Below are 14,263 nucleotides of genomic sequence, written 5' to 3' on the forward strand. Positions count from 1 at the left end.
TCAGAGGAGTGAGAAAGCTCTATGCCAAATCTACCATTTTCTGATTTCAAAATCCATGCTAAAAACTGCAGTTAAACATCAGCTACCAAAACACCCTTCTATCAAATAAGAATCATGGTGATTGCATGAATTGAGCACTTTCTATGTACTTGCTCTTTACGTGTTATTTCTATGCCTCAGAAGAGCCAAGCAAGCCAGATAGATGTTACTGCTTGAGAGGCTAAGCAAGTCCCATAGGGTCACACACACAGTGAGGAGCAGAACCTGGACTCAAACCCAGGCCTATCTGATGACAGCACAGTGCTGCTAACCATGCCCTTCCCACCAGCTCTCTACAGTCAATGTGATTCATGGAACCCAGGACCAACACGGGCTCTTGGCTTTCCCACAAACCACTTCCCTGAAATCTGGACAACCTCCTGGGAGGGGGAGTCATGGGAACAGGACAGATGAACTCCAAAATAGAAGATCGGGTGAGAGGTCCGGCTCTGCTACTTCTGTAGCTCTGTCACCACGGGCAGATCACTTAACTTTCCAAGGCCTCAGTTTCCTCGCCTATGCAATGGAGATGACCGTGAATGCCCCAAATTGCGCTGATCTAGTAGAGAAGAGGAGCTAAGGCTCAGGGGCTTTCCAGACGTGAGTTATCTTTACCCTTCCTTAACTAGCTAATTCAAGACAACTAGGTAGAAGCCCTTTCTCAGCCTCCCCTCTTGGCTCATCTTTCGAGTTCTTGGCCACCCCAGTTCAAACACCAGCACCACTGCCCTCCTCCCAGGTGGCTGCTGCTTAATTTCCCTTCCACTTTAGTAGTTCTCTTGCCTCGCTAGAAGGACTGGTGTTGGGTGCTTGGAATTCTGGCTATTTTCCTCCTGCCGTTCCGACTCGGCACCAGAGTCTGCCTCTACTGAGAACGCAGCGCGTCAGGGCCGAGCTCTTCATTGGCCTGCTCCGCGCTCTTCAATGCCAGCGCCAGGCGCTCACCCTGCAGAGCGTCCCGCCTCTCAAAGAGGGGTGTGACCCGCGAGTTTAGATAGGAGGTTCCTGCCGTGGGGAGCACCCCGCCGCCCTCGGAGCTTTTTCTGTGGCGCAGCTTCTCCGCCCGAGCCGCGCGCGGAGCTGCCGGGGGCTCCTTAGCACCCGGGCGCCGGGGCCCTCGCCCTTCCGCAGCCTTCACTCCAGCCCTCTGCTCCCGCACGCCATGAAGTCGCCCTTCTACCGCTGCCAGAACACCACCTCTGTGGAAAAAGGCAACTCGGCGGTGATGGGCGGGGTGCTCTTCAGCACCGGCCTCCTGGGCAACCTGCTGGCCCTGGGGCTGCTGGCGCGCTCGGGGCTGGGGTGGTGCTCGCGGCGTCCACTGCGCCCGCTGCCCTCGGTCTTCTACATGCTGGTGTGTGGCCTGACGGTCACCGACTTGCTGGGCAAGTGCCTCCTAAGCCCGGTGGTGCTGGCTGCCTACGCTCAGAACCGGAGTCTGCGGGTGCTTGCGCCCTCATTGGACAACTCGTTGTGCCAAGCCTTCGCCTTCTTCATGTCCTTCTTTGGGCTCTCCTCGACACTGCAACTCCTGGCCATGGCACTGGAGTGCTGGCTCTCCCTAGGGCACCCTTTCTTCTACCGACGGCACATCACCCTGCGCCTGGGCGCACTGGTGGCCCCGGTGGTGAGCGCCTTCTCCCTGGCTTTCTGCGCGCTACCTTTCATGGGCTTCGGGAAGTTCGTGCAGTACTGCCCCGGCACCTGGTGCTTTATCCAGCTGGTCCACGAGGAGGGCTCGCTGTCGGTGCTGGGGTACTCTGTGCTCTACTCCAGCCTCATGGCGCTGCTGGTCCTCGCCACCGTGCTGTGCAACCTCGGCGCCATGCGCAACCTCTATGCGATGCACCGGCGGCTGCAGCGGCACCCGCGCTCCTGCACCAGGGACCGTGCCGAGCTGCGCGCGGACGGGAAAGAAGCGTCCCCTCAGCCCCTGGAGGAGCTGGATCACCTCCTGCTGCTGGCGCTGATGACCGTGCTCTTCACTATGTGTTCTCTGCCCGTAATTGTGAGTCCCCGGGCCCCGAGGCAGCAGGGCACTGGGACTGTCCGGCCGCGGATGCGGGGCGGGAAGGGTGGAGCGGATCGGGATGGACGCGGCGCCAGGCGAGCTGCGCCCTGGGCCAGGAAGGTTTGCTGCTGAGTTCCCCAAATTGGATTCCTTCCACAGCCCCGAGATATAACTCAGTTTGCGGAGCGAAATGAGGGAAAGTTAGAGAAAGGAAGGGAAAGACTGAGCCCGGCGGTGTCTCCCAACCCAGCAAAACCCTCTCCATGTGGCAGAACTCCCTCCTCTCTGCTTCCTTCTGGGGAGATCTCGAGGTCATTTTTGCGCCTTAGGAGGAGCAGAACTTAGTTTCTCCTTGGCAACAGGAGTCTTCTACTTCCCGACGGCTGGGTGATGTTTTATTTTGTTAGACCTGCTCATGACTTCAGTGGTATCAGAAATGGGCGAATGGCGTCTGGGACGATCTTCTCCCCGGTGTTGGCATAGAAAGGGAAAAAGAGGTTTAAGCCAGCCAGAGTGATTTGCAGATGCATAGTTTTAATTTTGAAAAACGCGTGCGTAAACTTTGAGACGCCACGGCTGCTGTTTCTGGTGCTGCATCCGCCAGGGATTGTGGCGATGGAGGCCGAGGCTCTTTGTATGTTTTAGCTGCTGGTGTCGTTTTGACAACCTGACTTGACGGGTTTTGAGTGTATCTTGGCAAGTGAGGTGACATGAAAGCCATTATCTCCGGTTTCAATTTGGTAATGAGGATAGCGATGGAAATGAAATTATCTCCTCATTTTGAAGGCATTTGTTCCTGGAGTCCCCGCCAACACACCTGGGAGTAGGTGAGGCTTGAGGAAACATTTTCAGTGCTGCTCCTCTCCTTTCTCCCACCCCCAAGGTACCTGTTCAACAAAAACAATACTTACAGAAATTCCATTGCCAATCCCACGTTCTCGAAATCCTGAGACTTCTGTGAATAGGAAAGTTGTTAAATTTCTTCTCAGAGTGTAGCAATTTTGGATATTACTTTCAATGGTGAATGACAGGGAAATACAAAGCGATTTTCCTTTAAATGAAGGCCTTACTGCTTGCGGAAAAAGAAGTCTGGGGCATCAGCATGCAGGGGTGGGAACAGTATGCCCCCAAAATAAATAAACAAATACATAAATCTATATCTATCTAAATGTAGATATAGGCGCAGATGACATATAGCAGTGGTTTTCAGAATCACCAGCTCAGAATCACCAGCAAGGCTTCTAGAAAAAAAGATGGCTGGACCCCATTCCCCAGAGTTTCTAATTCAGACATTTTTAAAGAATTTTCGTTCTGAACAAGTTCCCAGGTGATATGCAAGCTCAGATTCAGGGTTCACATTTGTAGAATCACACTCTAAAACAGGAGTTAGCAAACCACAGCTCACAGGCCAAATCTTTCCTGGCCACTGTTTTACATCTCCCTGGAGTTAAGAATAATTCTTACAAATGAATCTCTGCAATCAATTTGATGAGACCCAAGAGTTTTGAGCTTCAATTGAGCCAAATACTATTTCAAGAAAAATACTGTTCCAAGAAAACATTTTATTCTTCTCCTTAGTAGATACATATTACAAAAAAATTGTACTCAGCCGGGCGCGGTGACTCACGCCTGTAATCGCAGCACTTTGGGAGGCCGAGGCGGGCAGATCATGAGGTCAAGAGATCGAGACCATCCTGGCCAACATGGTGAAACCCCCGTCTCTAAAAATACAAAAATTAGCTGGGCGTGGTGGCATGCACTTGTAGTCCCAGCTTCTCAGGAGGCTGAGGCAGGAGAATCACTTGAACCTGGGAGGCAGAGGTTGCAGTGAGCCAAGACTGTGTCACTGCACTCCAGCCTGGGCGACAGAGCAAGACTCCATCTAAAAAAAAAAATTGTACTCAATTATTAATACATTTTGAATTCCATCAAAAAATTGTGGAAATGTGTTTTCTCCCATGTCATATTAGTACCTATCAAATATTTATGATTTTGTCTCTTGGCCATAAAACCTAAAATAGTTACTATCTGGTCCTTTATACAATCTTTAGGAGCTCCTACTGTAAAGTTGGGGCCTCACTTATCTATGCTGTGACAAAGTAGACAGTAGCCAAATGCATGGAAATTTTGACCTGAGTTTGAATGTTTTAGTCAGACCAATGCAGAAAGCAGCATCATACAGTGGAAAGAACATTGCATTTGGACATGTCTCTACGGAGACTTGGATAACTCCTAGGGTATTGTGAGGATTGAAGAAAATCAATGGAGTTGAAAAAGATTTTCCAAAAAAACTAGCAAGTTCCAAATATATTTAATGTTGACAGCATTCTTCACAAGAACCACTATTTTCTAGAGAGGATAAGGGCTTTAGCATCAGACATGGGTTTGAATCAGGCTTCATCACTTACTAGCTATGGTAGCAGCTAATTTACCCTTTCTGACCTCAGTTTCCTCATCTGTAAAATGATTATAACCATACTTGTTTTGTAAGATAGTAATGAAGATTTGAAATTACATACATAATGTATACATTCATCACCTAGCCCAGTGTCTTGCCTCAATAATTAGCATCATTATTATTACTATTTATAACTTCCATGTATTATTGTTGCCCGCTGGACATAAAAAAAAAATCAAGAACTATTATCTTCCCAGGAGATAGTGCTATATACTAAGGCAGTGGCTCTGAAACTTTTTTTTGGTCTAAGGACCCTTTTATACTCTTAAAATTATTAATGACCCAGACGGCTTTTATGTGGATTAAATCATCAGTATTTCTCGTATTAGAAAATAAAACTAAGAAATTCTAAAAATATGATTGCAAAACAAGATAAAATGTACCTCTTGTGTTTTCCATATGTACAAGGAAAATGTGGGGATTTCACAATGATTTGATGACAATAAGGTTACAGAGATTATAGCAAGTAAAGTGGAAAAATCCTGTTAAGAGCACAAAAGTACTGAAAACAGTCTCTGAAAATTCACGTGTGTACCCTCAACCTGCCACCTTAAAAGGTCTAGAAAACACAAGGATACACAACCACATATTCTATTCTTTGTGAAAGTGATGTCATCATTTGTTATCTAGCCTCCGTAAAATTCACTGTACACTTGTGAGAGAATGAAGGGGAAAAAGGCAAATCACATGTTTGTAATGACAGTAGCTTTGACCTACTGGACACATTGAATAAGTATTGGAGATTTTACACTCTTCTAAGTAATGGACCTAGCAATTGTATCTTTATCTGAAGGGGGAGACATGGGTGACAATAAGCTATATGGTTAAGTTGACTTAAAAAGAAAACATTTTACATGAGTTTTTTTTCTATTTGCCCCTTTCTCCTCAAAGTGGAGTGTGGCAAAATATAGTTCCAACTATTTGAGAATGCTTGATTAGTTGGGATCTAGACAACTGAATGATACTAGCATAATTAAAACAAATTATTTTATTTTCTAGGCGGCATTTATCCATGTCAAATCCATTAGGTTGACATTCAAGTCACTAGATTTGTATTAGAAATGTATTGTTCACTGGGGCTGGTGGCTCACACTTGTAATTGTAGCATTTTGGGAGGCCAAATCAGGAGGACTGTTTGAGCCCAGGAGTTTGAGACCAGCCTGGGCAACACAGTGAGACCCTGCCTCTACAAAAAAAATAAAAATAATTAGCCAGGCGTGGTGACACATGCCTGTAGTCCCAGCTACTTGGCTGAGGTGGGAGGATTGCTTGGGCCCAGAAGGTCAAGGCTGCATTGAGCCTTGATTGTGCCACTGCACCCCAGCCTGGGTGACAGAGTGAGACTCTGTCTTAAAAAAAAAAAAAAAAATACACGGGCATTTTTAAAAGTGCTCAATATCCAGAAAGAATTGGTGTGAGAAGAACGCCCTCTGATGGACTTGGGAGTCACTGAAATAATGTTGTTGCCAGCTCCTGGACATCCCTGCCAGGCAGCCCTCTCTGGCTTCTGATGCCCTCTTCTATCCAGTCCACGCACTGTAACACAACAGACCTTGCCCCCTGCTCTATCCCTTTAAATCTACCTCAGACCCTTTCCCTGGGCCCATCACTTGCCTGTTGTCCCTTATGGGGCTCCAACAGCCTCCTTTGAAAGGAGCATCGCACCTATTCTTTCTGCTCCTCAAAATGGCATACACAGGAGAGCTCTCTCATCTCTGACTTCATGGATTCTGACAAGTGATTAAATAGCTTGTACTTATCTTTACCTGGCTTACAGACCTCTCTCTCGTAACACCTAGTATATACACGCACACCCTCTCTCATCCATCCCTGCTCCCCCACCAACCTCCAGGACATTGTGGTTTACTAAGGTAAAAATAATTTGGGTGAAAATACGTTTTTTTGTTTGTTTTTTGAGACAGTGTTTCACTCTTGTCACCCAGGCTGGAGTTCAATGGCACAATCTAGGCTCACTACAACCTCGGCCTCCCAGGTTCAAGCAATTCTCCTGCCTCAGCCTCCCGAGTAGCTGGGATTACAGGCGCCCACCACCACGCCCGACTGATTTTTGTATTTTTAGTAGAGACGGTGTTTCACCATTTTGGCCAGGCTGGTCTCGAACTCCTGACCTCAAATGATCCACCCACCTCAGCCTCCCAGAGTGCTGGGATTACAGGCGTGAGCCACCGTGCCCGGCCTGAAAATATGTTATATGCCTTAGAGAATGCCTCTGAAGCTCATGCCATATTCTCTACACTTGCACTTTCTTTCGATTGTATCAAACTGGAGATTTGAAAATTCAATCTAGTTAAGTGTTCAGCATTAAACTGAATTTTAAAAATCATACTCCAACAAACTTTTCATCAAGATTAATCAAATACAATATTTATGTTATGGAGAAGTTGTTGTTAAGATTCCCTCCGCCCCCGCCCGACTTCAGATGGGCGAGGGCATCCAGATTAAACAGCTGAGTCCAATGTAAGGTGTCTTCCTAAATGCACTAGATTGGAGTGGCTGAGCCTGCTGAAATGCTCTATAGAGAAGAAAGTAGAACAGTAAGGAAATGATTATGGGAAAAATGCATCTTCTCCAGGAGATGCTCTCTGATTGCCTCGAATGGGTCCAGTCTCTTATCCATATCCCTTCTTACTAATGTTGAGTTTGCACGCTTCCTGTTCCATTAGAGTCCATTTATCCTAATATGTATTTAGAATTGTAGGCATAGAGAATGTAATGGAAAAAAGAAAAAAGTGGCCAGCCTTAGGCAGAGTGGAAAGCAATGGTTGTGCTGGTCTAGAGATCAGTGTTGGCTGAATGGGAGGAAAAGCTGTTGTTTGAGGCATTTTGCAGGGCTCCAAGGAGGCTACAGAGACCTCAGGGAAGATCAAGACAAGAGGAGTTGGTTGGACCTAGGTAAGGCAGCCTTATATTTTTGTGCATGTTTTTGCCTTCTAGATTGAACAAGAAAAAAAAAAAAGGATGTCAACCATGAAAAGGTAACAATTTGTGCTAAAAATAAGTATAGCAATTTACATGAGTTGAACAGTATTTTTTTCCAAGTCATCTCAGGTCTTTTCATTGTCATATTTCCAATCTCTTCACATTGATTAAAAGCTTCCATTCTATTGGTGTCTCCATACATGTGACATTTCACAGGTGTGACTTATTTCTGAGAGAACTAATAGGAGAAGATAGGAAGCAGGGAGAAGAAAGAAAGGAGAACTGAAGAAAGTAAGTGCAAGGACACTAGCTAGAAAGAGATTCTGTATTTATGAAAGCATGCTGACCCTGTTTCTAAATGATTCAGCAGATCTTCATGGCCTGGCAGGGACCTAGAAACTTGAGCCCGGCAGGTAGAATAGCCTTCAGGAACTTAATCAGACTGGGTCTCCGACAAGTACTCAGCTTCCTTCCCACCTCCCAGGTCTGGCCACACCCCACCTTCCCAGCTCCCCACTTGCACCCATCAGCTGCTGTGGCCTTAGCTACTTGTAAATGTACCAAAAATGGGTGTTCCAAGCTAAGCTGTCATGTTCTTACAGTAACTTAGGTGAAGTAAGTGAATCCGTTGCTGCCATTAACCTTTCCACATCATAATGGAATGTTTTTCTTCAAAACAGTATCGCGCTTACTATGGAGCATTTAAGGATGTCAAGGAGAAAAACAGGACCTCTGAAGAAGCAGAAGACCTCCGAGCCTTGCGATTTCTATCTGTGATTTCAATTGTGGACCCTTGGATTTTTATCATTTTCAGATCTCCAGTATTTCGGATATTTTTTCACAAGATTTTCATTAGACCTCTTAGGTACAGGAGCCGGTGCAGCAATTCCACTAACATGGAATCCAGTCTGTGACAGTGTTTTTCACTCTGTGGTAAGCTGAGGAATATGTCACATTTTCAGTCAAAGAACCATGATTAAAAAAAAAACAGACAACTTACAATTTAAATCCTTAAAAGTTACCTCCCATAACAAAAGCATGTATATGTATTTTCAAAAGTATTTGATATCTTAACAATGTGTTACCATTCTATAGTCATGAACCCCTTCAGTGCATTTTCATTTTTTTATTAACAGCAACTAAAATTTTATATATTATAACCAATGTTAAAAGTCTTAAAAAGCAATGGTATTAATTGTCCCTACATTTGTGCTTGGTGGCCCTATTTTTTTTTTTTAGAGAGGCCTTGAGACATATAGGTCTTTTAAAATACAGTAGAAACACCACTGTTTACGATTATGTGATGGACATTCATAAAAAGCATAATTTCTTACCCTATTCATTTTTTGGTGAAACCCGATTCATTGATTTTATATCATTGCCGATGTTTAGTTCATTTCTTTGCCAACTGATCTAAGCATAGCCTGAATTATGATGTTCCTCAGAGAAGTGAGGTGGGAAATATGACCAGGTCAGGCAGTTGGAGGGGCTTCCCCAGCCACCATCGGGGAGTACTTGCTGCCTCAGGTGGAGAACTGAAGCTGTAACTAGACACAGAGCAAGATATGACTATAGCCCACAACCCAAAGAAGCAAAAATTCATTTTTATCTTTTGAAGTCCAGTTTCTTTTGTATTGGGTCAAGGGTGTCAGTAGGAATCAAAAGTTGGGGGTGGGTTGCAAAATGTTCTTTCAGTTTTTAGAACCTCCATTTTATAAAAGAGTTATCCTATCAATGGATTCTTTAGTGGAAGGATTTATGCTTCTTTGAAAACCAGTGTGTGACTCACTGTAGAGCCATGTTTACTGTTTGACTGTGTGGCACAGTGGGGCATTTGGCACAGCAAAAAGCCCACCCAGGACTTAGCCTCAGTTGATGATAGTAACAATGGCCTTAACATCTACCTTAACAGCTACCTATTACAGCCGTATTCTGCTGTCTGTGGAGACAGTAAGATCTTAGGTTCCAAGATGTTACTTCAAATTACACCTTCAAAACTGGAGCAGGATATAGCCGAAAAGGAGCACAACTGAGCACTTTAATAGTAATTTAAAAGTTTTCAAGGGTCAGCAATATGATGACTGAAAGGGAAAAGTGGAGGAAACGCAGCTGCAACTGAAGCGGAGACTCTAAACCCAGCTTGCAGGTAAGAGCTTTCACCTTTGGTAAAAGAACAGCTGGGGAGGTTCAAGGGGTTTCAGCATCTCTGGAGTTCCTTTGTATCCGACAATCTCAGGACTCCAAGGTGCAAAGCCTGCTACATTTGCGTGATCTCAAAACCTCCAGCCAGAAGTCCCTTCCAAATATAAGAGTACTCATGTTTATTTATTTCCAACTTAGCAGCAACCTCCTTTGTTTCACTTATGTTTTTTCCAGTATCTGAGATAATATAAAGCTGGGTAATTTTTAATGTAATTTTTTGGTATAGCAAAACTGTGAAAAAGCCAAATTAGGAATACAAGAAGTATGATTTAACAGTATAACATGATGAAAAAAATACAGTTGTTTTTGAAATTTAACTTTTGTTTGTATCTTCAATGTGTAAGTACATGTGTGTTTTATTGTCAGAGGAAGAACATGTTTTTTGTATTCTTTTTTGGAGAGGTGTGTTATGATAATTGTCCAGTTAATTTGAAAAGGCCCCAGATGAATCAATAAATATAATTTTATAATATTTTGCAGAGGAAATTACTTTTCTTTAAATGAAAGAAAAGGGCTTGGTTTTCTTTTTAGCAGACAGTTGCCAGCAATATTTCATTGTCTAGCAGTTTCCTAGTGTGAATTTTTATATACTGTCCAATTAACACATTACTTTAAACAAGCTTTCATTACTTTACTTTACTTACATTTCATTACTTTACATTACTTTAAACAAGCTTAGGTAAGTCCTTAGACTTACCTAAGGACTTAGTGCTCCTTTTTGTTTTATACAAAATGTAGATATACCATCTGGATGAAGTCCGTGTTGAGTTAAAACCAACTCTTCAGTAATCTGTATAGATTTATTCATTAATTCATTAAATAATTTACAGAGACCTTGTGCCAAGCAGTTGATTAGGTGCTGAGGAAAAGAATAAAAATAAGACTCAATCATGGTTCATGAGTTGCTCATTGTCCACTGGGGTAGAGAGGAATGTAAACAGTTAGGATACAGCATAGAAATTCTCCATAGTATTGCGAGTACGCATTTACTATTAGAAGAGGAGGCCCAAACTAGGGACCACGTGTAGGGTTGTCAGGAGAACTTCACAGGAAGAAGATGCATTGAAAGTCAAGTATTGAAAACAAGTAGGAATTTTGACTCTGATTGAAAACTGAAAAGAACACAAAGAGAAAGTTTACATGAGAGAAAATACATATGGTTAATAAATGTAGAAAAATATTCAGCCTAATCAAGGAAATGCAAAAATAAAACCAAATTGTATATCAACAACAAACAACAACAACAACAACAAAAAACCTATGACTCTCAATAACAGAGGTTATTCAGAGAAGAACATTCATGTTTCCCTGGCGAGTTCGTAAATGTGTATACCCTTTCTTAATAGCAACCCAACAGTGTATCAAGAACCTAAAGCGTTCTTTTCTGTTGTTCCAGTAATTCCACTCTAGCATTCTCTTGCAGAGAATAATCAGTAGTCCTGGACAAGCAGCAGTAGCAACACCTGAAACTTACTACAAATGCAAATTCTCCAGCTCCATGTCAGACCTGTTGAATCAGAATCTCTTGGGTGGGGCCAGCAATCTGGGCTTTAACATGCCCTCCAGGTGATTCTCATGCATGCTAATATTTGAGAACCACTGCTCTACACAAAACAAAACAAAAAAAGAAAAGAAAAGAAAAATACCAAAAAAAGACAAGGAAATATGTGATAGACTATGTTTCTCTGACCTCTGATTCTCAGATCCTTTCAGTTGCAGATAATCCCTCACACCTGAACTTCCACAGTGTTTTTTATCTGTAATGTTCTCAGCAAAGTTACAGCTTTGTAAACTAGTCAACCATTGTGGAAGTCAGTGTGGCAATTCCTCAGGGATCTAGAACTAGAAATACCATTTGACCCAGCCATCCCATTACTGGGTATATACCCAAAGGATTATAAATCATGCTGCTATAAAGACACATGCACACGTATGTTTATAGTGGCACTATTCACAATAGCAAAGACTTGGAACCAACCTAAATGTCCAACAATGATAGACTGGATTAAGAAAATGTGGCACATATACACCATGGAATACTATGCAGCCATAAAGAATGATGAGTTCATGTCCTTTGTAGGGACATGGATGAAACTGGAAACCATCATTCTCAGCAAACTATCACAAGGACAAAAATCCAAACACCACATGTTCTCACTCATAGGTGGGAATTGAACAATGAGAACACATGGACACAGGAAGGGGAACATCACACACTGGGGACTGTTGTGGGGTGGAGGGAGCGGGGAGAGATAGCATTAGGAGATATACCTAATGTAAATGACGAGTTAATGGGTGCAGCGCACCAACATGGCACATGTATACATATGTAACAAACCTGCACGTTGTGCACATGTACCCTAAAACTTGAAGTATAATAATAATAAAATTTTTTTAAAAAGAAAAAAATAATATATCTTTCAATACTGGCAGCCATTACTGATTCCCAGGTTCATCACTGATAGCAGTGATGAGACCTGTCTTGCTCACTTGGAGGTAAACATACTACCCTCAGCAATGATATTCCTTTGGACTCCTGCAGACATTTAACTGGGCACTAAGCCTGATGCTGTTGTGAAAGAAGATAAACTAAAGAGTCTTCGTTTATGAAAATATTATCAAAGATTACATTTAAAGTGAGCTTTCATTAGGGATTGAATATTTTCTAACTATAGGATAGAAATTTCCATTGAAATACGTAAAGCTATTTTTAAACTTTCATAATTTGACTTTTTTGTATATTTTCAGGAAAATATTATACATTTAATCTTTCTTTCCAGGCATTAAAATCGTGAGGACTAGATAGTCACCTATTTTTTTCTCGTTTCTCCTAGTAATTCACATATATACTGTAGAAGAGCTATAAATATACTATAAATATATTGAATAAAATGCGTTCTCTCTCATGATAGTCCTAAAATGTACGTCTATTCAATAAGAGGCTGCTGTATGCTTGGTTAAAGATTCCTCTGTATCTGATGAAGAATGTTCTCATATCACCATATAAAGATTTTTCTCTTAGGCCAACCAAAGGTGAAAATAGTACACGTAGGAGAAAATATTTTTGCTCTATATTATTTCCCACTGTTATCGACATTATGTAAGTTAACATGTATGTTTCAATTTTTATCCAGGAAATAGCAACTCATACATGATGAAATTAACAACATAAAAAGTTTGTTAATTAGGCAATGTTAACATTGTAAAAACAACTTTGTCTTATTAGAACAGTGTTGACTGGCCTGCTCTTTAATTATTTCCTTCAGTGAGGCTAGGATTGCTGCTCTGGGTGTTCCCAGACTCTAGGTGGAGGAAAGCTGAACACATAGGATGGGTGGTACTATAATTAGGCTTCCTCTCTCTACCGTTTCACAATAGCCAAATTCAGTGGAATGAATCAGCAGATCTCACCTGATAATAGTGAGGTGAACATTCTAGTCTTCCAGATATTTTTATACAAACTGCACGAACTCAGGAGTAAGTCCAATCATAACAAACCTGCATGTTGTGCACATGTACCCTAAAACTTAAAGTATAATAATAATAAAATTTAAAAAAAAATTGCAATGAATGTGTTTAGAACCGATCATGCTCTGGTTAAAAATACAGGGAGAAGATATAAGCTTTTTTTTTTTCCTACTAAAATGCCTCAACCGGGGAAGGCAATAAAAATACAGTCAAGTCAAAGCTCAAATGAAAGTATATTTTAAGCAAAGCATAGGGTCCTATGATGATCTTAAACTGAGTAAGCACTTGGAATCTAATTGGAAACACAAGACAAACTAGAAGGTAAAAATCATACAGTGTAGTGCAAATGTTACAAAGTACTAAAGTATGAGTTATAGATTTTAAAACAATAAAGCCCCAAATCAGCGATAATTGATGTTTAAGATTAGTCTAGCGGTGCGTTGTATAAACACCTGGGCAAACAAAGTTGGTAGCTTGCCAGCATCAATTTCTTATCACTACAAAATAGAATATGGAAACAATAACTGTCATGACACACAATTCATAATGAATTTAGAAAATACTTTTTATTCCCCCCAAATTAAAAAACACCCAGAGTTCCCAATTAGATGAAAAAGATAAAGTACAATGATTTACTGATTATCATTGTGTGAAAGTAAAATAAATCTTGGGACCCCAAACTCACTAAACCAAACGGAAACGTCAAGCTGGGAACTGGGTCACGCCAACCTGCATCTCATTTTGGTTCCTAAATAAGATGGCTAAAATACGAAAAGCTACATACCTCCTTCACATTTTGTCCACACGGAAATTCCTTGGGGGCCCCAAGACCTTTTTCCTAAAGTGTTTCTGTTAGAGTGCATCATGGCAATGTGAATGGATAGCTTTTCTCCACAGGTGTGGGGACATAGGAGAGAACTCAGTCATCCCTCTGTCCACCTGAGACAAATGCATATCTGATTGTTTCCTCTGCTCTATCGTCTACATTATCTACATATGTAAAAATGCAGATTCACTGAGCCAGACAAAGGCATGAATGACTGTTTTCCCCTACCCTCTTCTCACATGAAAATTATGTATTTCTCAATATCCTTCCCTTTCCCCTTTAGATATTGAAACCCTCAAAATCATCTATGGGGAAAGGA

At 42.1% G+C, this 14,263-nt stretch overlaps 1 protein-coding gene across 1 annotated transcript; it reads left to right on the plus strand.

Annotated features, from left to right (window-relative positions):
* The first annotated feature begins 1,006 nt into the window (after positions 1 to 1,006).
* PTGDR (prostaglandin D2 receptor) lies at positions 1,007 to 10,122 on the plus strand. The gene is made up of 2 exons (XM_509948.8): positions 1,007 to 2,047; positions 8,129 to 10,122. Exons 1-2 carry the CDS (start codon positions 1,202 to 1,204, stop codon positions 8,360 to 8,362), a joined length of 1,080 nt encoding a protein of 359 aa, XP_509948.4. The 5' UTR covers positions 1,007 to 1,201; the 3' UTR covers positions 8,363 to 10,122.
* Positions 10,123 to 14,263: the final 4,141 nt, after the last annotated feature.

This window comes from Pan troglodytes, chromosome 15 (assembly GCF_028858775.2).
Source record: "Pan troglodytes isolate AG18354 chromosome 15, NHGRI_mPanTro3-v2.0_pri, whole genome shotgun sequence".
Classification (NCBI taxonomy): Eukaryota; Metazoa; Chordata; class Mammalia; order Primates; family Hominidae; genus Pan; species Pan troglodytes.

Coding starts and splice junctions, on each gene's coding strand:
- PTGDR (XM_509948.8), top strand. CDS start 1,202: ATGAAGTCGCCCTTCTACCGCTGCCAGAACACCACCTCTGTGGAAAAA. Junction 2,048..8,128: donor TGTGTTCTCTGCCCGTAATT/GTGAGTCCCCGG, acceptor TCTTCAAAACAG/TATCGCGCTTACTATGGAGC.